Source organism: Natator depressus, chromosome 7, assembly GCF_965152275.1.
Source record: "Natator depressus isolate rNatDep1 chromosome 7, rNatDep2.hap1, whole genome shotgun sequence".
NCBI classification, from domain to species: domain Eukaryota; kingdom Metazoa; phylum Chordata; order Testudines; family Cheloniidae; genus Natator; species Natator depressus.
In genome coordinates this window covers 37,283,591-37,308,050 of record NC_134240.1, presented here as the reverse complement: position 1 = coordinate 37,308,050, position 24,460 = coordinate 37,283,591, and the positions used below count along the sequence as shown (strand labels likewise).

Genomic DNA, 24,460 nt, shown 5'->3' with positions numbered 1-24,460 from the left:
TTCTAGATTGGTTTATTAGTTATATTGTGCTCCCTCTACTGTCAGTGCAGCAACAGAGCACAAAATAGTAATGGTCCTTTATTGTGGAGTCTTTTAGTCTTGGCTTCAGAATGGCAGATTATTAGAATTAAAAGGAATCAGGATTGCATGCAGTAGTTGCTTTAAAATTATAGCTTAAAATACTTCACCATGTTCCATTTATTGTTCAAGATATATAAAAAACGTGTAATTTGCTATTTCCCAAACTAAAGGCCTTTATTTCCTTGTACAGATATTATCTTATAGGTAAAGCCTGCTATGCTGATAAAAGGCAGCAATGAACAACTTTATACACCACTATTATTATTAATTATTATTATTATTGTAGTTTCTAGAGGCCCTGAACAAGTTCAGGGCCCAATTGTACTAGGCACTGTACAAATGCATGATGTGAGACAGTCCCTGGCCAAAGAGTGTGCAGTCTAAATAGACAAGTAATAGGAAAACAGAGATATTATTATCCCTGTTTTACAGATGGGTAAATGAGACCCATACTAAATAGTGGTATCCCCATTTTGTAGATGCGGAAATGGAGGCAGAAAGGCAAAGTAACTTTCTCAAGGCCATACAGTGACTCAGTAGAAAAACTATGATTAGAACACAAGACCACCTGTTCCCCAAGTGTGTACGCATTTCTCCAGACTACACTACCTTGTTTCCAGCATGGTTCTGTATCTATAGCTCCCATTAACTTTGGTTGTATCTGTGCGTACATTGCACATCTGAAAATCGGACACCAGGTGTCTTAGTTAGGGACCCAGAAAACAAGAAACACACAATTAGTGAACAGTTGAAAATGTTTTGGCTTAAGTGACTTGCCCAGCACCAGATAGTAACTCTATGGCAGAGGCAAGGATAGAACTGAATTCTTCTATGTGGCATTCAACTACTTTAACCACATGAACATCCTTTCTTTTCCTGCAGTCTTCTGCCTCATTCTCTCTCCCCCTATGAAAATAATGAGGCCCTTTACTTTATAGGAGGTGGTGCCTGCAGGAGGAGTGTTGGCAGGGTGATGTGTGAAAGCTTGGATAGCTCCTGTTGTGTGGCCTAAGGAATTAAATCTGAAGGGATGTGAAACTGACACTTTTCACCAGCTCTAAGTACTCGTTAAAGGCTAAGAATGACTATGACTTTCTCATAAAGAAAGAGGGACCATTTTAACTGTAACTCCCTACATATGTCAAATGATTTCACTGAGCATCCGATCCTGCTCCTATTGAAGTCATTGGAAGAACTCTCATTTACTTCTGTGGGGTGTTGCTTGTCCGTTTATTTTGTAAAATATGTATTAGTCATTTGAAGTGAAATGCAAGCTGCTACATGAAATATATTTCAGTTAAAATTACAACTATATTAATTTAATCAATATATGTATATGTGTGTGTCTGTGTGTTTATATATAATTATATATATATATACAACCAGCTAGTTTTTAATTTACTCTTTGCAAGTCCCAGAGGTTTTTTGTATTTTTCCTTTTCTGTTTTTGTGTAAGCTGTATTAGGGTAGGATGTTCTGGCTACTTCATTAAACAGCTCTAGGGTCACATTTTGATAGCTTTGTCCCTTTGGAAAGAGTATGTGTAGAATGCAGTGCAACAAGCCTTTCGGGTTAACTGAGAGCAAGCATTGTTTATAGTAAGGGGCAGTTTGGGATCCAAGATGTTTTTCATACCATGGTAATCTCTTATTTTATATCTTGTATTACTGTTGGTTTAATATAGAAAAATTGTATTGAATTGCCCTAATAAGAAATTTTTAACTGATTTTATATGTGGTTCTTGTTGAATGGAATTTCTTAGAGTGAGTGAATGACTGTTTTCCTCAGTCACACCAAATCAGCTATAGATTGTCATCCAGGCTGTTCCTAATGGTATAGAGACTGACAGCTCAATCAAGCAAATGTCAGATGAGTTCATGTGCCTCATTTTACTTCCTGGTGTATAAATTAGTTACTTCATAGCACTCTCCCTTTCACTTCTAGTCTTTATTATGATTGAATGTGTAAGCATTTTCATTTGTCTTTGTGCAAGTGGTATTGCCTCTGCTACCACTTTATGTAACCCTGTGCTGGCTGAGAACAAATTTCTACAAATCAAAATTTGCAGGGTGGAGTGGAAGTTCTTCACCACTTAATGACAAATATTCATCTGTTGCCTGGAGAGCCACACAAGATTCTGTAAGCTTTATGACAGTGCCCTAGAATTCCAAAGGATTTGACTGATAAAGTTGTCCTCAAGTCATTGTTGGTTGATGGAAAATGACTCAGAGCCATTAAAAAGGCTGCAGTAAAACCCTTTTTAATTTATTTTTATTGGAAAAAAATTAAGACAAAAAAGTAAGAAAAATTAAATACAGTTATGTGTCTTCATAAATTAATTGTCAAACATAAATATCAGATAGTACTAACAAACATTTTGGAGTTCAGTGATCATATAAATATGAGGTTGACATTATCACTCGTGTAATTTTTTGTTCAGTTTACCATTGATAGTAAAACTTAGAGATGGGACAAAAGTCGATTGGTAGAATTCACCTTGTTTCTAATGTTCATATGTGTAATGATAATTTTACTGAAATAAACTGAGTATCCTTGTACTAAGTCATCGGGCAATTAAAATAACAACTGAACAGTGGTCAGCTCCTGTGTGTGAACAGGATTCTTAATTTTGAAACATGATGAACAACTCACAGGTGCTTGGATTTTGAGATAAAATAGTGAGCAAATCTGAAAAAGTGAATAATTCTGAAACGTTTTTAAGGTCACCAGAGCTTAGCTATTTTTTATTTTCATAACACTTTAATAGATGTGGTTCTAATACAAAAACAGCCATGCAGGGCACAAAACAAAATGCCTCCTGTGATAGATTTGAAGCCTGAGATATTTATTCTGTACAGTATACTTTATACCAGTGCACTGAAGACTCATTTAGCTGCATTGAACTTTTTGAGATAGATAACATTGCATTTTTTCATCATCCAAGTCACAAATCAGCATATCTGCATAATGGTAAAGCGGTCAATTGTGGCTAATTACACAGCCATGCAGTAGGAGGAGAATGTAAAGAGCCGCTCCCAAATCCTTGCCCAGCCTGCCAAAGGGCCAGCCAGAATGGTAGCCTGTGCACTTGGCAAAGTGCAGGGATTGCTACCAAGATGGTCTTCAGGAAACAACCCTCTGGAAAGGGTATGGACTGGAGACAGGCAAAAATAGGCAGAAGCCACCACTCCATCCTCTCCCCAGTATGCTGGCCAATAGAACTGGCTGGCCATATTGTTGGAGAATATGCTCTATCCGTAGGGTGACCAAACAGCAAGTGTGTAAAATCGGGACGGGGGTGGGGGGAAATAGGAGGCTTGATAAGAAAAAGACCCCAAAATCGGGACTGTCCCTATAAAATTGGGACATCTGGTCACCCTATGTATCCGTTAAAGGTTTGTAGTAGTTTGTTCTCTCCCCTAAGCATAGGGAAGGTCAGGGAGACATACTGCCTTCCTGAGATAAATGCTTCCTGGCTGTGGGTAACTGCAACAGTTAATCTCATGAATCCTTGCACACTTGATCTGACAGAAATATAAACACTGCGTTTCTGCAGGTACTGTGCAAGCAAATTAGGCTAAGTCAGTGGCTTGTTCATTTGAACTAATGGCATGGACAAAATTAGCTGTGTTCAGTGGAAGGAGAAGAATAAGAAATTTAGAGCCTGATCTTGCAAACCCTTTTTAATATGGTTTGCTTATGTGAGGAGTTCCACCAATTTCAGATAAGTATCAGGCCCTTAGATCTAAACAGCAGTCTCTGGACATACTATATATGATACAATTACTGTACAACAGAGAAACCAATATTGCCCTTTGAGGCAACTGTAATGTAGAACATATGTATACAGATGCATATTGGCATGACTTAGTGAAACCTCCTAGTTGTATGAAGAAATCTTGAGTACAGAACATATGTTACTGACCTACAAAGGGTGTGGCATTTACAGGCTCCTGTGCGTGTAAATGTCCAATAATTCAAGGTTTTACTGCCCTTGTGTAGCAAAAATAAGAACGGTAAAAAAGGAATTGCTACCTATAGTAGCCAATCCTTGCACCCACTATTAATTTCTTTCCCTGGTTCTTGATGTACAAATAATTCCTTCCTTCGATATAATCTTGAAGTTTTTATTTCTCCTCCTCCCAATACACACATAAAATTATGTGTTACAAACAAAAACAAAATTAAAGAACAAATAATCAGAAAAGACTAGCTTGTATGGAGCCCACACCTTTCCATTCAATGATCATTATACTCAGGGAAAATTGATGCCTGCTTCTTTTAACTTGCATTGCTTACCTTAAAAGTTAATACAACAAGCAGAAGTTAACAGTTCAGGGCTGGAAACAATGTTTTGTTGTGCAGGTGCTCTGATAGTATTGGCAGACTGTGCTAGGAAAATGCTGACTATACCATCTCTGCTTCTACCCGCAGATAGAAAAATACCTATTTTCCCAAGGTTTTTTTCCCCCATCTCCTATTAGCTATGAAGATTGAGGATAATGCTAAACACTTTTGTTTCTCAAATAACACATGTTCTAGCTAAGAAGTGTTAGGGTTTTTTAAGCTTTCTGTCAGAAATGTTTCTCTTTATTTGTCTACAAGTTTCCACTCCAGAATTTATAGGGGCCTGATCCTACAGCCTTTACATGCACGTAATTCTTTTTGAAATCAAAGGGAGTTTTCTATGCATAAGTTCTCATAAACAGAAAGAAAGCATATTCCTTTTCCCTGAGCTTGTTTTGACTAGGGTGACCAGACGTCATGTTTTTAAAGGGACTGTCCCATATTTAAACCCTCCTGCAGGTGTCCTGACTTTTTCTTAAAAACAGGCAAATTGTCCCGTATTTTCTGTCTCCCCCGCATCAGTACTGGCGGGTCCTGCTGCTGGTTGGATCCCTGCTTGCCAGCCGCCTGCCCACCAGTGGTGAGTGGGGCAGGTGGAGTGGCCAACAATGGGGGTGGGTGTACAAGGCTGGTGGTTGGCAAAGCTGCAATGCGTGGGGCCGGCTGCTCCTCCTGCTGGTCCATCAGTGCAGCCCCCGATGCATGCTGGCTCTTGGCCAGCAGAGCCCTGCCCTCCATCCCATTTCCAGCAGGCTCTGGCTGTGAGCTGTGGTGGCTGGTGATTGCAGGCAGGCACCAGGCAGTGGCCAATTACATGTCGCCTCTGCTGCCCATCGATCGGCCCTTTATGTTCTCCCACTCTCGCTGTCCTCTGCCTGCTTTGCCCCGTCACCGCCCGCAGCCCTGCTGCTCTTCCATATCCCCCGCAGCAGGGCACATCCCACTCCCAGCAATGTGCAGAGAACCAGCCTCTAGTCAAAGCACTCAGCTCATCAACAGCCTTCAGGCTCCTTCCTTCCCCCCACTGCCTCTGGCTGGGCTGGCTCCCTGGGAAAGCCCAAGACCCTCCAGCCCAGCACGCTGGCCAGGAGGAGCCAAGCCCTGCATGTGCCAAAGCCCCACACAGGGCTGGCATGGGGAAGCCTCTTTCCAGCTTGTTCGCACCCCAACTGTGCAGCCTCCATAGCACCCTCTTCACACACAACCTTCCCTGGGTCCTGGCCCCAGGGAGTGTGGGGCTGCTCTGTCCCCTAGGCACCCTCTCCTACTCAGCCACCTTTCTGGGCTGGTTCGCTGAAGCCCGTGCAGTCTGGTTCCCTGGGCCCTGGTGCACAATGCATCCTTAGGGTTTAACCCCTTCCTGTCTGTGCTGTAGCCAGGGGACAGGAGGTGGCTGGGTTAGGTTGGTGGCCAGCAGCAGCCTGGAGGTGTTAGCTGCCTTTCGACACTGTGTGGGCAGGAAGGGACAGGAGCTGCTTCCAGCCAGGGGTGTGGGGGAAGGGAAGAGATGAACTCTGCAAAGACACAGGCCAGGTCATCCCTTCCCCACTTCCCCGCCCCCTGCAGCTGGAAGCAGCTCCCATCCCTTCCCTGCTGCACAGTGCTGAAAGGCTGCTGCTAGCCACGTTCTGATGTGAACCCTGACAGACATCTGGGGACAGGGGGCGTGTGACCCTCATGCCCCCCCCCACACCCCTGCAGCGTGTTGCCTTGGGAAGACATGGCTCCAGGTACCAGGAGCGGTGGGTCCATCCTGTACCAGGACAGGTGGGTCCATCCCTGGGGCCCAGCCCGGCGGAGAGCGCCGGGCAGGGAGGGTCAGGTCGGTCAGCTACCCCCGCTGTGTGAGAGAGGTGTACGGTAGTGTGTGTATGTCACCCCTCCCCGTGTAAATCCTAAAGCCTTAAAGATAAGAAGGTAAATAAAAAGAATCCAACTACACAGTATTTCTTTTTTAACAGGGGCTCAGTCAACTTGATATTAATTTGAATGTTTGTACTGCATAGTTCTGATTTGATTGCCGTTGAACTCGCTTGAATACGAGTAATGTTACCAGGTGTCCCATATTCAGCATAGGAAAATATGGTCACCCTAGTTTTGACCTTTCCTTGAAGAGGTGGGAGAAGCCATCCTCACCAATTGAGAAACACTGCACTACAGCCAGTCAGTGGATAATCATGTGCATTTTCCAACGTAGTAGTAAGTTTGCATTGGTAGTCGTGTATCATGAATGCATGTGACTCATATTCTTCATATTCATGCAGGATGAGAAATTTTACGCACACAAAGAAAACTAAAGAAGCAATTCAGGGGGCATGAATGCAGTATCTTCAGTCCTGAAATATTTGTACACATCACATATTTATTTGATTTTTTGAAAGAGCAGCCTCTTTCTTGAACCATATATGCTTTTTGGTCTATGAACCCTAGAGCTGTTTATAAGAGTAAGGAGTATTCTCCTATTGAGATCTCAAAATGTGACAAAAAGGAAATGGCACACAGGCCAGGATTGTCATCAAACACAGAAGCTGGTCTGTTTTGGTAGCACATGTGGTCTTAGTTTGAGAATGGTCACATTCATAAAACTAAATCCTTGTCTTGCTTTCCTAAATTCAGGAGATGCCCATGTACTGTGTTATAGCATAAAAATATAGCTACTGTTAAATTTGATTAACTTGTAGCAATTTGCAAATTGAAGCTCTTTAGCTTGAAAGTACTACGTAGTGCCCCCCTTAAAATTGTGTGGATATTTTTGCATTGCTAATGAATGGTTCATGGAGACTTTGGAGTTTATTTTAATCCCTTCTATTGAACACTAGCCTCAATCATACATGCAACAGTTCGATGGCAGTTCTATGTACATATGCCCTGATTCAAGTGATGCACTTAAGCATATCCTTAGCTTTAAGCATATGCATAAGATTATCTCTGTTCAGCAAATCTCTTACATTTGTGCTTAATTTTAAGCATGTGCTTAAATCCCATTAATTTCAGGCATGTGCTTAAGTCTCATTATCTTCAGTGCTTAAGTACTTTGCTGAATAGAGATAGAGTTAGCATGCAGCTGAAGTTAAGCATGTGTAGGACCCTACCAAATTTACATTGATGAAAAATGTGTCACGGATCATGAAATCTGGTCTCCCCCGTGAAATCTATGTAGTATAGGGTAAAATTACACAAAAGACCAGATTTCACGGGGAGACCAGTGTTTCTCAAATTCAGGCTCCCGACCCAAAAGAAGGTCGTGGAGGGGTGTCACAAGGTTATTTTAGGGGGGTCGTGGTATTGCCACCCTTATTTCTGTGCTGCCTTCAGTGCTGGGTGATGGCTGCCACCAAGTGCCCAGCTCTGAAGGCAGCACCCCATCAGTAGCAGCGCAGAAGTAAGGATGACAATGCCATACTTTGCCAACGTTACTTCTACGTTGCTGCCGTCAGAGTTGGGTCAGGACTCCTACAGTTACAACATGGTGAAATTTCAGATTTAAATATCTGAAATCACAAAATGTACTGTTTTTAAAATCCTGTGACCGTGAATTGATCAACATGGACTGTGAATTTGGTAGCGCTCTAAGCATGTGTTAAGGGTTTTTTGAGGTGGGCAAGAATGATTAAAGGAATGGATTTATAACTAAGAAAAAATGTCAGGTAGCCAAACCAACATGTGGTCATTCTTTTCACTGGACTGTTTTTACGCTTTTATTTGGAAATCTGTGTAACTAAAATGAAGATAAAATGCCCCTATTGATCTGAAGATAGATTTCCATGTATAGATCCCCTACGCACTGAAAGAAGAATACGTTTTTGTGGGAACTATTTAAAATCAATTAAACATTTTGACAACCAGGACTATATATTCAGAAGGTTTTTCTGGCTTGGAGAAATTAATCAGAAATTCTTTGTTTACCATTGGCACAATCCTGCTTTCACTGAGAGTAGCATCAGGGTCCATATATCTATCCTATAAAATTTGTAAGACTTTGGGGGAAGGAATTGGGGAAACTGCTAAGGAGTTGCCTAAGTACTTCATCCTGGAACCCCTGCTGTTAGGAGGGCACTTCTTTCTGTATCAGTTACTGTTACACCATCTGCCCTCTCATCTAATGTTTAGGAGTAAGAAGCATGAACATACTGTCAGTGCTTGCTGTACAGAAAGGCAAACAGGTGGTTCTCTGTGAGACCTGCACATCTAGCAGCCTTCACCAACAAAGAATGACAATCTGTGCAACACATATTGTCTCCTCTAAATTGAAGAGCGGCACCCATTATATCCATTTTGTAACAACAGCCTTTTTGGCAGCATGACAGAGTAGTATTAGTTGGTTCAAAAGTAAACCAAGTCAAACAAGTTCATATTACATAAAAGTTTAAAGTCTATATACTTTAATGGGTCTCAAGTCCAAATGAAATACCCATGCTCACTACTTTATTGTAGTTTCATAATGTTCAATCTAATTGTAATCTAAAGATCTTTTTATAACTCACTAAAAAGTAGAGTTAGGGCCCAATGTGCAAAATTCAGATTAGAATTCTAACTTCTTTGGAATTCAACGGTGTTCAAATCAAGGAATTCGGTTCAGCACATGATAGGACGAGGACAAACTGCAGGTTTTTGGACTGAGAGCTAAATATCAATATGTTTGGGGCTTATACACATTTAGACTTTTGATTTGGGCCTTTCTCTTTAAAACTTAAGAGAAAATGTGGAGACCCAGAAACATAATGGGGTATGGAAACTCATAACAAGAAGTTTCTTCGAGCCATGGTTGTGAGGATGTAGGGTAAAATTTTCAAAGTGCCTTCAGTGGGACTTAATCACTTAAATGTTTTTGAAAACTTCCCGCCTGCTGTTTGTACTGTAATATTGATATCAACTATATTTTTCATAGCATAAAATTATATTTTTTTAAATTGTTAGGATTTTTGGAAGCTCAAACCTGGCAGAATACTTAGTAAATCAATTTAGAGTCTGAAAATGTTAGAAATTAACCCATGCAGAGCAAAACCACCATAACTCTGCTCTCATGTAGATTGGTATAAATCAACAGTAACCCCACCAAAGTCAATGAATTTACATGGGTGTAAAAAATGGTGAAAGATGAGAATCATGTCCTATGTTCCTTTAAATTAGCAATATCCATTTTTGTAAGTAACTTGAAGGCCTCCACATGGTATAAATATTTTTTAAAATATAAAAGCAGGATGTGTCATTTAGCTATTCGTAATAATATAAAGTAAATAATTCTTTTATGCATCTGTATGTATATGTGTGTAGATTATTCTCCTAACAGTAACAGGAATTATGTCAACCTACTGAGTCCCCATTGGATGGAGAAGAAGCAGTTTTTAAAATGTCTGTTTCTTTCTTTTTTTCCTTTCAGGGATTACAATGGTCGACACAGAAATGCCGTTTTGGCCCATTAATTTTGGAATTAGCCAAGTGGATCTGTCTGCCATGGAAGATCACTCCCATTCCTTTGACATAAAGCCCTTTACCACTGTTGATTTTTCTAGTATTTCTTCACCACACTATGAAGATATTCCTCTTGCAAGAACTGACCAGACAGCCATTGATTACAAATATGATATCAAGCTCCAGGAATGCCAAAGTATGCAGTTTCTTTTCACTTTTCAGGTTGTCCGAATTTGAATTGTTTAATTCTCTGGGAAGTGTACCCTCCACAAAAGATTTTTTAGAATTTGTTTCAGAACCTCCCTCTCTCCCAGATACCCTTGGAGTAAAATGTCCTTGAAGCTTTATTAAAAACCAAGCAAATTAGACATAGATATTCCCAATGTAGACAGGCCTTTGCAGTTTTGTGAGCATTCCCTTTGTATTGTTGCATGTAAACAAAGCAGCCCCTAGCTTCACAATTATGAATAAAATCCCAAATGGAAGTTTTCCCATCCTGAAGGGAGGTGACTTGTTCCTAAGGACCTGGTTACCCCACTTCTGCTGACAATCACGCCACTGATCTTTTAGGCCAATGGGCCAGGCAAATATTCATTGACTTCCCTGAGCGAACTTTAGGATTCAGCCCCATGTGATACTCTAAAATGATGTCAGAATGATTTACTTCTTTATCAACAACATCCAGAGTTTCTGATTTATATATTTTTGTCTCTTTTGTTTATAAGGCGAGTTGGAAATCTGTCATAAAAACTGTATTAAAAAACTGCTTAAAGCCATGTGACTCCTGTTAATGGTCAGTGATCATAAGCAGTTCTTATTCTCTTTTTATAATTAATTGTTTATCAAGTGGCAAATCCTGCCCTCAGTGTGCAAGTCTCGAAAGCCCTTGGCAGCAGAACTGGTATAGTCCTACTGTGCACTGGGGGGCAAGATTTGGAGGAGTCTTCAAAAGGGGGGTGCCCATCTGTCCAGCACAGGGTCTTGCACCCCAAAGGGTCTTTGCACAGCAACACACGGGGTGTTTTGAAGGAGGGACTGGAAGTTTTGTCAATGTGCATGTTCTCTTGTTCATCCCTCCACACATATACCCTTCAGCCCGTCTCCACTTCCTCTGAAGGACCTGCTAGGGAAGCAGAAATACTCCAGCCAATAGGCTGTCTCTTTGGAGCCTGGGGTTGGACTCCTGCCTCTTACTCCTCTCTCCCCCATCCCATTGATCATCCCAGCACCCATCAAAGTTACTGTGGCATGGCACTGGAGACTGGATTCATCCCTAGAGATTTTACATAATGTGAACAGTAAACACACAAAGTGCAAAAGTAACAGTAGGCATGAGTCTGCTCCATGCCGGAAGAGCAAAAAGGTACTTGTTTGACTTTTGTGGGAAACAATTGACATCTTTTATTGGACGATACCAGCAAGTAACGGCTTGCCCCACAGTGACCAGAAGCTGACAGATAAGAGATGTCTGTGCACAACATAGACACTCATTGTCACTGAAGCACATAAGACAAGACACAGGCAAAATGGAATCACACAGACAAGGCTTCATGCAGAGATACCACAAAGATGATTGCATATTGGATTAGAAGAATAGGAAATATACCATTATGAGAAGATTATCACAGCCTTGGTAACTGTTAGGAAAGAAAGTAGTAATAGTTTCTGCCTCCAGTTCATAGCTGTATAACACACTTAGCTTGATGAATGTGAGCCTAATCCATACAGCATATACTGAGTTTGCCACTGAAAAGGAAGGTTTTGCTTTATTGTTATATTATCTTTATTGCTTTGTTGTTCTGTTTCCCTATTCCTAAAATGTTATATTGCTATGAGTTTATAATCTAGTAAAGTCAACGCTTCCTTTTTATGTCCAACTCTATAGGTTGATGAAGAGTTGCCATATTTATTTGTATTCACTGAACTTTTTTAGAATTATCAAGGGCACTTTAATTAGTAATTTTCAGAAGGGTCAGATGTAACAGTAACCAGCCTCTGGGGTTGAATTATATTTCCCAATACAGAGTGAAGTTTCTTAAGAGCTGAAGTGGCTCTAAAACACTAGCACAATCTTTATTTGACCAAATTATCCAACTGAGTAGCTCAAGTGAGTCGTCGTTTTTTAGACCTTGTTAGGGATTCCAATCCCTGCCTCCCAGAGCTACTGCTGCCCTAGACTTGTAGTAAGTACCACACACGCTTTGCAGAGGGAGGGCTGGAGGAAGGAAGATTCATGGAGGACAACTATGTCAGGGAATAAATACGAAGTCCCCGCTGTGGAGGGCAATGAGGTCCTCAACCTAAACCAATTCTGCACTTCCAATCTGAAGACTGGATCAATAGCCCCGTTTCTGCACCAGACCCTGCCATCTTCAACATAGTTCAGCCTCATTCACAATCTACTAGATGGCTGCTTGTGGCTTGTAGCCTTTTAAGGAGTTAATATTTACAGCTGTTTATCATTATTTTATTATTAAACAGGACAGAGAATTTTTGGCCCTATTTACTGTGGTTGTTAGTTATAATGAAAGTATTGGTCACTATTTCTTGACATCTTATTGTACCTTTTATAACAGACGATAAATTAATCTTTTAAAATCTCTTACATATGCAGGTGCAATCAAAATGGAGCCTCCTTCCCCACCTTATTTTTCAGAAAAAGTTCAGTTGTACAATAAACCTCCTGAAGAGACCTCCAATTCTCTCATGGCTATAGAATGCAGAGTATGCGGGGACAAGGCTTCTGGATTTCATTATGGCGTGCATGCATGCGAAGGTTGTAAGGTGGGTTGTCCAATAGTGTCTGCCTGAAATAAGAACATTCTATCATTTCCACGTTCTCATTTCTTGACTGCTGCCAAGTATTCCAGGTTGGTCACCTTAGCTGTGCTGCTGAATGTCCCTAGAAAAAGAATTCCATTCTACTGATTTTAATAGAATATTAATGGACAGCAGTACTATCCGGATATGCTGAAGGTCCAGTGACAATGGAATTAACATCTCAATGCTGTCAAGTAGAACTGTTCTAACACTGAATGTGTGTAGAGTAGTAGATTCACCATTGGTCTTCCTTTTCTCCAGGAATGAAATTGTATATTTTCTATCCTAATTCATGTAAGTTTGGCTAACTTAGTAATGTCCCCTTTAGTTTTAACCCAGCTATTTCTCTGACCCTGACAGATGATACATCATTTTATTCCTCCAGGATTTCTCCTGTGATTATCATTAATGTCAGTTAGCATGTGGATTAGCTGTGAACTCTGCATGAATTCTCAGAAATAGGGAGCCTTTCCCAAATGTGCTCTGAATCCAACGTTTCTCAGTTAGCTCTCCCATGCATTTGGTCTTTGCTCTAGGAGCAGAGGTTTTGTTTGTTTGTTTTGGTTTTTTGTTTAGCAAGCCTGGATAGGTTTTTTTAAATGATGTTATTAGTTTTTCATACAGTATAAGGAGAAGCCACACTATGAAACCAGCACTGAGTGATGAAAGGAGGTGATGGGGAGGGAAAGGAGAAACATTGTTTAAATAATAGCTAAAATGTGATATACAAACCCCAATGCTCACCTCCTTTCACATGTGGTATCAAGTGTCTTTTGCAATCATACCTTCTTTATGTGTCCACACAAATATGCATAAGAATATAAGAACGGCCATACTGAAGAGATGGTCCATCTAGCCCAGTATCCTGTCTTCTGACAGTGGCCGATGCCAGGTGCCACAGAGGGAATGAACAGAACAGGTAATCATCAAGTGATTCATCCCCTGTTGCCCATTCCCAGCTTCCGCCAAACAGAGGCTAAGGACACCATCCCTGCCCATCCTGGCTAATAGCCATTGATAGACCTATCCTCCATGAATTTATCTAGTTCTTTTTTGAACCCTGTTATACTCTTGGCCTTCACAACATCCTCTAGCAAGGAGTTCACAGGTTGACTGTGTGTTGTGTGAAAAAGTACTTCCTTTTGTTTGTTTTAAACCTGCTGCCTATTCATTTCATATGGTGGCCCTTAGTTCTTGTGTTATGAGAAGGAGTAAATAACACTTCCTTATTTACTTTCTCCACACCAGTCATGATTTTATAGATTTTTATCATATCCCTCCTTAGTTGTCTCTATTCCAAGATGAAAAATCCCAATCTTATTAATCTCTCCTCAGATAGCAGCATACCCCTAATCATTTTTGTTGCCCTTTTCTGAACCTTTTCCAATTCCAATATATCTTTTTTGAGATGGGGCGGCCATATCTGCATGCAGTATTCAAGATGTGGGCATACCATGGATTTATATAGAGGCAATATGATATTTTCTGTCTTATTATCTATCCCTTTCTTAATGATTCCCAACATTCTGTTTGCTTTTTTGACTGCTGCTGCACGTTGAGTGGATGTTTTCAGAAAACTATCCACAGTGACTCCAAGATCTCTTTCTTGAGTGGTAACAGCTAATTTAGACCCCATCATTTTATATGTATAGTTGGGATTATGTTTTTGAATGTGCATTACTTTGCATTTATCAACATTGAATTTCATCTGCCATTTTGTTGCCCAGTCACCCAATTTTGAGAGATCCTTTTGTAGCGCTTCCCAATCAGCCTGGGACTTAACTATCTTGAGTCGTTTTGTATCATCTGCAAATTTTGCCACCACACTGTTTACCCCTTGTTCCAGATCATTTATGAATATGTTAAATAGGACTGGGCCCAGTACAGACCCCTGGGGGACACCACTATTTAGCTCTCCATTCTGAAAACTGACCATTTATTCCTACCTTTTGTTTCCTATCTTTTAACCAGTTACTAATCCATGAGAGCGCCTTCTCTATTATCCCATGACTGCTTACTTTGCTTAAGAGCCTTTGGTGAGGGACCTTGTCAAAGGCTTTCTGAAAATCTAAATACACTATATCCACTGGATCCCCCTTGTCCACATGCTTGTTGACCCCCTCAAAGAATTCTAGTAGATTGGTGAGCGTGATTTCCCTTTACAAAAACCATGTTGACTATTCCCCAACAAATTATGTTCATCTATGTGTCTGATAATTTTGTTCTTTACCATAGTTTCAACCAGTTTCCCCAGTACTGAAGTCAGGCTTACTGGGTTGTAATTGCTGGGGTCACTTCTGGAGCCCTTTTTAAAAATTGGCGTCACATTAGCTATCCTCCAGTCATTTGATACAGAAGCTGATTTAAATGATAGTTTACAGACTACAGTTAGTAGTTCTGCAAGTTCACATTTGAGTTCCTTAAGAACTCTTGGGTGAATACCATCTGGCCCTGGTGACATATTACTATTTAGTTTATCAATTTGTTCCAAAACTTCCTCTAATGACATCTCAATCTGGGACAGTTCTTCAGATTTGTCACCTAAAAAGAATGTCTCAGGTTTGGGAATATCTCTCATATCCTCAACCATGAAGACAGATGCAAAGAATTCATTTAGTTTCTCCGCAACGGCCTTATCGTCCTTGAGTGCTCCTTTAGCATCTCGGTCGTCCAGTGGCCCCACTGGTTGTTTAGCAGGCTTCCTGCTTCTGATGTACTTAACACATTGTTTGCTATTACTTTTTGAGTCTTTGGCTAGCTGTACTTCAAATTCTTTTTTGGCCTTCCTAATTATATTTTTACACTTCATTTGCCAGAGTTTATGCTCCTTTCTATTTTCCTCACTAGGATTTAACTTCCACTTTTTAAAGGATGCCTTTTTGCCTCTCATTGCTTCTTTTACTTTGTTGTTTAGCCACGGTGGCTCTTTTTTGGTTCTCTTACTATGTTTTTTAATTTGGGGTATACATTTAAATTGAGCCTCTATTATGGTGTCTTTAAAAAGTTTCCATGCAGCTTGCAGGGATTTTACTTTTGGTGCTGTACCTTTTAATTTCTGTTTAACTAACCTCCTCATTTTTGTATAGTTCCCCTTTCTGAAATTAAATGCGACAGTGTTGGGCCGCTGTGGTGTTTTCCCCGCCAGAGGGAAGTTATATTTAGTTATACTATGGTCGCTATTACCAAGCAGTGCAGCTGTATTTACCTCTTGGACCTGATCCTGTGCTCCACTTAGGACTAAATCAAGAGTTGCCTCTCCTCTTGTCGGTTCCAGGACTAGCTGCTCCAAGAAGCAGTGATTTAAGGTATCAAGAAACTTTATCTCTGCATCCCGTCCTGAGGTGATATGTACGCAGTCAATATGGGGATAGTTGAAATCCCCCATTATTACTGAGTTTTTTATTTTAATAGCCTCTCTAATCTCCCTGAGCATTTCACAGTCACTATCACCATCCTGGTCAGGTGGTTGGTAATATATCCCTGCTGCTATATTATTATTTGAGCATGGAATTACTATGCATAGGGATTCTATGCAAAATCATATAGATCACAAAGGATACATAAGTATGGCCTTGTGAGATTCTGAAGAATCACTCAATAAAATATGAGATCTGTGTTCTGTTTAAAAAGGCACTGTCATGTTAAAAAATATTTATTTAAAACAAATTGCCTTTCATATATTACAAACAGAACTTTATATTAAAAATCAAAGGATTTTAAAATCTAGTTTAATTTTTGTTATTTATGCTATTGATTTATTTTTCTGCTGTTCATTTATTTTTATGCTATTCATTTATTTTCCCAGTTTGGTCAATGAAAAGAGATGGTGTCCCAATCCTGCTGTCATTGAAGTCACTCATAAAATCTGAATTTATTCTAATGGAAGCAAGATCAGGCTCTTACATAATTTAATTTTTTAGTCAATCTCTAGGCAATTTAACATTCAGGCTATATTCTTCTGATTTTCATTTTATACCCTTTGCACAGTTGTAAATGGCTACACACGATCGAAGGGCATTGGTGAATCAGGCCCTATGACTTTAAAAATTCATTTACTCCCTTTCAAAGCACCCACTGATGCCAGCTATGTTTAGAGTGTACAAGACCAAAAGGATAAGTGAGTGTTGTAGGGCTACACTATCCTCAGTAATAGTGGATTACAGAGGCACAGACCTGCTCTGGTTTTAAACAAAAACTCAAAGGATTAAATTGTGAATCTACGAGAAATCCCCAGAAGAGCAATACATCTGTTATTGATTACTTACGGTCACAGTCAAATATATAAACAAGAAGTCAGCACAGTGCTTACAGCCCAGCACAGTGCTTACTGAACTGTGAGAAAAACTAGCTGTAACAAGGAAGGAACTGTAATAAACTTGGACATGCCTTATTAAAATAAACTGCATATGAATGATCTGAGAATACAACTCTAAACCATGAGATATGACCAGCAGTTTAATTATCGGCAAATATTGCACATGCCATGTGGTCTTAGTCAAAGACAATCCCAGTCTAATCCAGCAAGTACAATAATCTGTTAAGAAATACACTGCCTTTGGACTGTCCTATTGCTGCAATGTAATGGGATTTTTAAAAAATCATACATGTGCATTCATTGGATATTATTTACATTGTTCCTAACCAGCAAAAAACGTTCATCTAGCTGTAGAATTTAGAATGGATGCTAAAATCTAAACAACCGTGTAAACCAAAATATTTTTTCTGCTTGTGTTTCAACCCCTATAAGGCTTCAAGTTAAAAAAAGTGTTCTGAAAAGACATGATTATGAATTTCCATAATGACCAGCAAAACTTTGTCTCTTTACAGGGCTACATTGTACTTTGCAGTAGTTATCCTGGCTATCACACCAATTTTAGAATTTTCAGGTGCTTGTATATTTTGAAGACCTGTAAATTCAAAACAATAAGAGCAAACTGAACGTTTCAAACATAAACAGATCCTGGAAATAAATACTACAATAATAGTTTAGCAATAAAAACAGCCAAAGAAATAGAATAAATGAAGGAAAATAAATATTCTGTAAGTACATGGGCCTCCAACAATAAAAAACATTTGAAGATAATGAAGAAGCAGAGGTATTTAGAGAAAATAACTAAACCAACAACTATCCCACAATCTTATGATTTGCTTGGATGGGAATGATTTGCTTGAATTAAAAGAATGGGAAGATGGAAATTAAATTCTAATGTAATTAATAGAGAAGTATGGGTTCAGGTGAGGCATAAGCAGCAGTGGCTTAGGAGGGCCTGCATGTAGTAGTAAGTTCTTTCATGCTGTAAAAAGAACTGTGGAAATAAAGACAGAAAATATATGATGCAGAAGTAGAATGTCTTTCTTCATGGAATATTTTATAATGTTTTCCATGAGGCACCAACAGTAGTTCTTTAAACTGGAGAGTGTGCAACCGATCCAGATACATTTGCATATCATTCTTTTTTAAACTCCTGGATTCAGAGAGTGGATTGGGTTTGCTATGATCCATAGAATTTTTCTTACATCTGGTAATGAGTTCTGATATTTTGAAAATGTGGAGAACCTTAAAATGGGAAAGTTCTAATACACATTCTAAAATAAAGGTAGCTACAGTATATTCAGTGCAGTGGAATCTGCCTTTCAAATGAGGCAGAGGCACTGGAAGATATTTTAGACTGATCCTTTTCCATGCCTTTATTTTTATTGCAGGGTTTCTTTCGAAGAACAATCAGGTTAAAGCTAATCTATGACAGATGTGATCTGAATTGTCGCATTCATAAGAAAAGCAGGAATAAATGTCAGTATTGCAGATTTCAGAAATGCCTTGCAGTTGGCATGTCACATAATGGTAAGTACATGAATTGTCAGCACATACTGAAAAATATAGTATTTGATCTGAAAAAAATCACAAATTAGATTATTATTTATTATTTGTACGGCTAGAAGCCCCAGCCACATTGTGACAGGCACTACACAAGCATACAGTAGAACCTCAGAGTTACAAACACCAGAGTTACGAACTGACTGGTCAACCACACACGTCATTTGGAACCGGAGGTATGCAATCAGGCAACAACAGAGACCGAAAAAACAGCAAATACAATACAGTACTGTGTTAAACATAAACTACTAAACTACTAAAAAGATAAAGGGAAAGTTTAAAAAAAGATTTGACAAGGAAAGAAATCGTTTCCATGTTTATTTCATTTAAATTAAAAGCAGCATTTTTCTTCTGCATAGTAAAGTTTCAAAGCGCTGTGAAGTCAATGTTCAGCTGTAAACTTTTGAAAGAACAACCAGAGTTCAGAGTTATGAACATTTCAGAGTTACGAACAACCTCCATTCCCAAGGTGTTTGTAACTCTGAGATTCTACTGTATTACAAAGAGATGGTCCCTTCCCTGAAGAGCTTGCAGTCTTATTACAGGACTAGAGACAACAGGGTTGACAGTAAGAGGAGATCTGCAATGATCAGTAATATGATAACTGTTTTTATATCCTCCATCATTTGTGGCCTTAACAAATTAATGAAGCATTTTTTTCATTCTTCATGTAATTATCACTAGTGCAACTGTTTATCTTTCTTTGCTTAACTGTATTAGTTCCTGTCTAAATTGTGCTGTATACCTTAACACACCAGCCTTTTGCATTTAGGGCCAAAACCAGTGAGGATTCACCTTAATTCTGGAAAATATATTCTGTGTAGTGTGGAACTTACCAAAAGTGTGTAAATAATAATAATTTCAATTTGCTTCGAAGGGAGAGAGCCATATGAAGATTCTTCACTCTTTTTTCTTGGCAAAGCCAAGTAAAAACAGGAATTAAATGTCATAACATAGAGACTTATGTAATTCTAAGAGTAAAGAATTGCAAACATGACTGGGAAAATAATTTCTCTGTGTTTTTTTTAGGACTTTCATTATTCTCAGTATAAAAAAATTAGTGCACTGTTCCCAAGAGGAAAGCTTAACTGTGGTTTCTGAAGTTAATACAGTGAATTTAGTGAATACATTGGTATGGGAAATGTTTTCCTAATGGAAAATATGGTTTTCAAGTTTCTGGGATGCAACAGTAACTCTTAAAAATAAATCTCATTTTGAAAATACTTCTCTGGGTATTTTTATAGTAATTTTACCATGTTCTCGGGGGAGGCGGGGCAAGGGGAGAGAGCTGCTATTATTATTTTCAAGACGTGTGCCAGATACTCTTGTAGGCTTCCACTGATGTCAGAGTGAGCCACGTGCATGTCCAAGGGAGAATTTTGCCAATAGTGTATATTTTCAGGCACTCAGATCTTCTTAAGTGATATCTTTCCCTATTTTGCTAGGCAGGATATCTTTATATTGCTCCGTGGCAGAAGGTCCCCTTGCCATGTATAAATTAAAAAATAGATTTGACAATAAAAGATTAAATTTGTGCCTTTAAAGACAAAGCCTCATGCTGTGAGGACATATAGAAATGCAAAACTGGACTGGAAGCCACCACACACACTGGGCCAAATTCTGATCTCTTTTGCAACAGTGTATACTGGAGTAATGCCATTGAATTTCTCTGGATTTTATACCCATGTAGAATGCGACTCATTGGGTCTGAAGGTTCCAAGTCATGAAGATATTTAGCATTGATATGTTATTGCAAAATATATAAATAGCTCACTTTCAGGAGGTGGGATCCTAACCACATTTTGTCACATTTTGTAACATTTGAGTGGTGGTTAAAAAAGTATTCTCATGCTTTGAATGTTGTTTTCCTTTCCTTCTCTATCCATAATCACTAGACACTGTTTAACCCACAGTTGTTCATCTTCTATTGCTATGTATCTCTCATCAGGGGTTCCCGTAATTTTAATCAGAAGCTTGCTTAAATTTTCTTTCTCACTGAAATTACAATTTACACAAAGTCAGCTCCTGTCAGAGACAAAAAAAGTACATATGGCAACTTCTTTTGTAAAGCACTACTTGGTGGCAGGGGAGGATGAGTATTGTAGCTTTGTCCAGAGAAACAGAGAATAAAAAATAATTTATCTTGATGTGGCATTTTACTCTCATAACTATTGATACTATGTCACTGATATTATTATAATACTGTAGTTTAGACTACGCATTGTAAATTGAGACTATTTCGTAGCAAAACTTTCTAACTGTATGTTGTTACCAAAATGTGAAGCAATTTACTGCAGGAAAAATGCATTGTGAGGTTCTGGTGACAGATCCTTTGTTTAAGGAGTTTAATTCTCCTGGATTATAATTTCACCAGAACTCCTTACTTAAATTAATTGTGTCTTTATGTAAACTTGTGATTTATAGGGACCCTTTAAAAGGGGACCTATTTGAAAGGTCCATTGTGTTAATATTTACCAATCCATGCTGCATCCACAAATTTAGAAGAAAAAAAGCAAAAAGCAATTATTGTTAGGCTAACAACAAATGACATTCACAACAGTGAGGTTCCTTCCATCTCCCCAAAAATAAGATAGTTTGGTTTTTTCACTTTTTTTTTTTAATTTTACTAACAAACACACACAAAAAACAACTTTATCCAAAGCTAACTTTTTATACCCTGACAAGAGGGAAGAGGGGAGACTCCATGAAGACCATTATGGACTTCACTATTGCTAATCTATAGCAATTTTACATGGAAGGCACTCAAGTACTGTGGTGATGACCAGCTATATAAGTCCCAAAGATAGATAGAGCACAGAAAACCGTAAGTGCCAGCTTGTGCTCACAGTGAAGTCAATAAGAGTTTAGCCATTGACTCCAGAGAAACAGGCTTGGGTCCTCACTGGTACATACAAATTCTGATAGTAGCAGGAATACTCTTTATACTCTCGTTTGTTGAACCAATGTGTATGTGGTCTGATAGGCACTAACCCTTATGCAATGGATTGTTGAACTGGTGGTGGGCATTCAGGCCAATAGGAGATAGCTCCTGCCCACTGTCTTGATTAACTGGTTAGCTGATACATGCTCTGATAGGAGAATAGGAGAAGATAGTCCTGGTTTGTTTAATGTTAGCCTAACAACACTATATGTTAGGAATTGGCTTTGTTGTTTGTTGTATTTAATTGAATTATGAATGCAGCATGCATGAGTTTGAGGAAAAAAAGTGAACAGTAATATTCCCATCAAAAGTCTGACTGACAAGATTCTGTATGTTAATTTTGTTTCAAAGTAACAAAGCCTAGCCTACCCTAGCCTTTTAGTGAATTATCACTTGTTGGATAATTCTATGGTATGTCCAGCTGTACTATTTCTGTTTTCATTTAGAAAACAGGAATTACAATTAATTGTATCTTTAAAAAAAGACATTTAATATTTGCAGTCAAGCTGACAATACGAAACCTGAGTCTTTTCTACTTCAAAATATTCTTTGAAAATAAATATCAAATTATATACAGCTTCCCTCATGTGTCATTTGATATGTTTTTCCCCTATGCCACTGGTATTTAACTCTAAATTAAATTATACATAAATACATTCACATTCATAAAATCACAGGCACATTGAAAAACGGATAGAAGCGTTCAACCTTATTGATCAGCAGAGACACAGAGTCTCCCTTATGGTACTTTTTCTTGTGATTTTTATGCAAACAGCCTTTATAAAACTTTGATAAAGCACTTCTCCTTGACCAGTTCACAACCAATCAAGCTCACCCAAAATTTCCAATTTATGAAAAAAGAAAAAAGTGACCATTTCTGATGCAACTTCATTTTCCACAAGGCTTTTTGACATCTCTTTGTAAATTATACATTTTTGAAAGAAGAAGAAACCAAACAAATTAAATTTGGAAGTTGCAAAGAAAAAAATATTTTAAATTTAAATAGCAATTTAAATACTAAAAATAATACTATAGCACTTTTCATTCACAGAACTCAAAGGAGATCTCAAAGTATCATTATCCCAAGCAAAAGAAAATAAATGAAACGTAAAAGAATTCATCTACTCAAAATAATTAACTGTAAATAAAATCAAAGTGAATTCCTGTGCTACCTATGGACATATCCCTAGGCTAATGCAAACACTTGTCCATTTCTGTAAGTATAGCACCAGGATTTAAAGTAAGGTGTACCCACTTCCCAGAGCCAAATTGGTTTCCATTTGTTGGAGATACATAGCCATAAATATATTTAAATACCCTCATTCCATCAATAGTTTTACCTCAGCAACTTTTTAATCCCGTGGTGCTGCTAGTTTATTACATATTTTTGCCGGGAAAAATAAACACAATATAAATTGTTCATGACTTTACCAGAGTGAAATACCAATAGGCATGTGTTGTTTAAAATTTTCAACAGAGAGCTGGCAGCATTACACAATGATGTTATTTTGCAATGAAAATGACTAATATAAGGCCCCGTCCTACAAACACATACATGAGTAATATCATTGACTTTTATGGGACTACCTGCAAGACAAACTACTACTCACAGGAGTCAAGGTTTGCAGGACTGGATCCATATTTAAAAACACCATAGTATTGCTGTGCTTTAATTTTCTACTGCAAAACCAACAACAGGCTCCTTTCGTGACGCATCTGTACCGACAGGATCTGTGCAGTGGCAGATTGTTATATGGGAAAGCTGCCAGACATTTTCAAATTAAAAATTGCGTCATACTGGTTTGTATTAATAGTCTTGAACCAATGAGCATTAACCAATTCACCAGTATTGGAATTTCTAGCAAGGTCCTTATTCCAGTCTGGTTTCTTTTTTAGTCTTAAAATAGTATTATTTTTAGTCTTAAAATAGTATCATTAGTCTTAACAATAGTATTATTTGTACAGCTTAATGGCGATTGTCCTCTCATGGAAAATCAGTCTCCATTTTGAAATGATCCTAATATTTCAATTAAGTTTTTGTTTGCTTGTTAGTTTGTTTTTTTTGTTTAAAGAACTATATTAATTTCTTCCTAGCATACTCGTAAACTGACTATAGCTCTGAGACACTGCTCAGTCAGTTTGGATGTAGAGCATGAGAGAGTTTTACTTGTATAAAATAAAAAAACCATGTCCTTAGGAACTAGAATTTATGTTGTCTTTTAATCTCAAAATATATGTACACATCCTTAAGTGAGCTACAAACAAAGGCCTATCTACGTACAACAGAGTGCAAGTTTTAGACACTATAAAGGGACCAACTAACCAAAGTATAAGCAGGGTAAATATTGCTTGATCTTATCAAAATACCTGTGTTAAGCAACTCTACTTTAATAAAGTAGCTTTCCCTAGTCTGGATAGACCCTAAAATGAAAGATCAATTAAGTGACTTTCAGTTGAGATTTGGTGTAAAAACTTTGACACTGAGGGATTATCTAGTATAAAATAAAATTAAATCCTGTTGTTTAAAATCTTGGAGAAGGGTATGAAAATTTTAGAGCTAAGTGAATATTTAATTCACCAAGGGGAAGTATTATAGTGTCCATTTTTCTTCTCCCTTTGTATAAAAATAGTCTGTATAAAAGGACAGCTTTTGTTAGTGAGATTTCAAAATCATGAGTGTGATCCTGCAAACCCTGACTCCTGAGAATAGTCCCATTGAAACCAGTGAGACTACTTGTGTAAGTGAGGAATGGGGCCTCAATATTTGTATCCAGTAGAGCTATATTTCTTAGCCACGCTTTATTGCCATTATTTTTTAGAGGCAATAGCATGCTTCAGGAAGTGAGTTCATAGCATTTATATCTGATATTCTCAGATTGTTAAAGATATCATGTGCCTTGTTATGAATGTATTGCGTACATATACAGCAAAATAGCTTAGGAACAAAGGAATTACCATAACAGAACAGACAGTTTGTCCATCTA

The 24,460-nt window shown here is 38.4% G+C and overlaps 1 protein-coding gene across 2 annotated transcripts in view; it reads left to right on the top strand.

Moving 5' to 3' along the window:
• PPARG (peroxisome proliferator activated receptor gamma) overlaps positions 1-24,460 on the top strand; it is a 108,887-nt gene that overhangs the window by 54,265 nt on the left and 30,162 nt on the right. For both annotated transcript variants that reach the window (XM_074958153.1, XM_074958154.1), the window contains 3 exons: positions 9,809-10,036; positions 12,455-12,624; positions 18,364-18,502. In XM_074958153.1, the coding sequence (XP_074814254.1) occupies positions 9,817-10,036; positions 12,455-12,624; positions 18,364-18,502 (529 nt within the window). In that variant the 5' untranslated portion in view covers positions 9,809-9,816. The remainder of the gene's footprint in view (positions 1-9,808; positions 10,037-12,454; positions 12,625-18,363; positions 18,503-24,460) is intronic.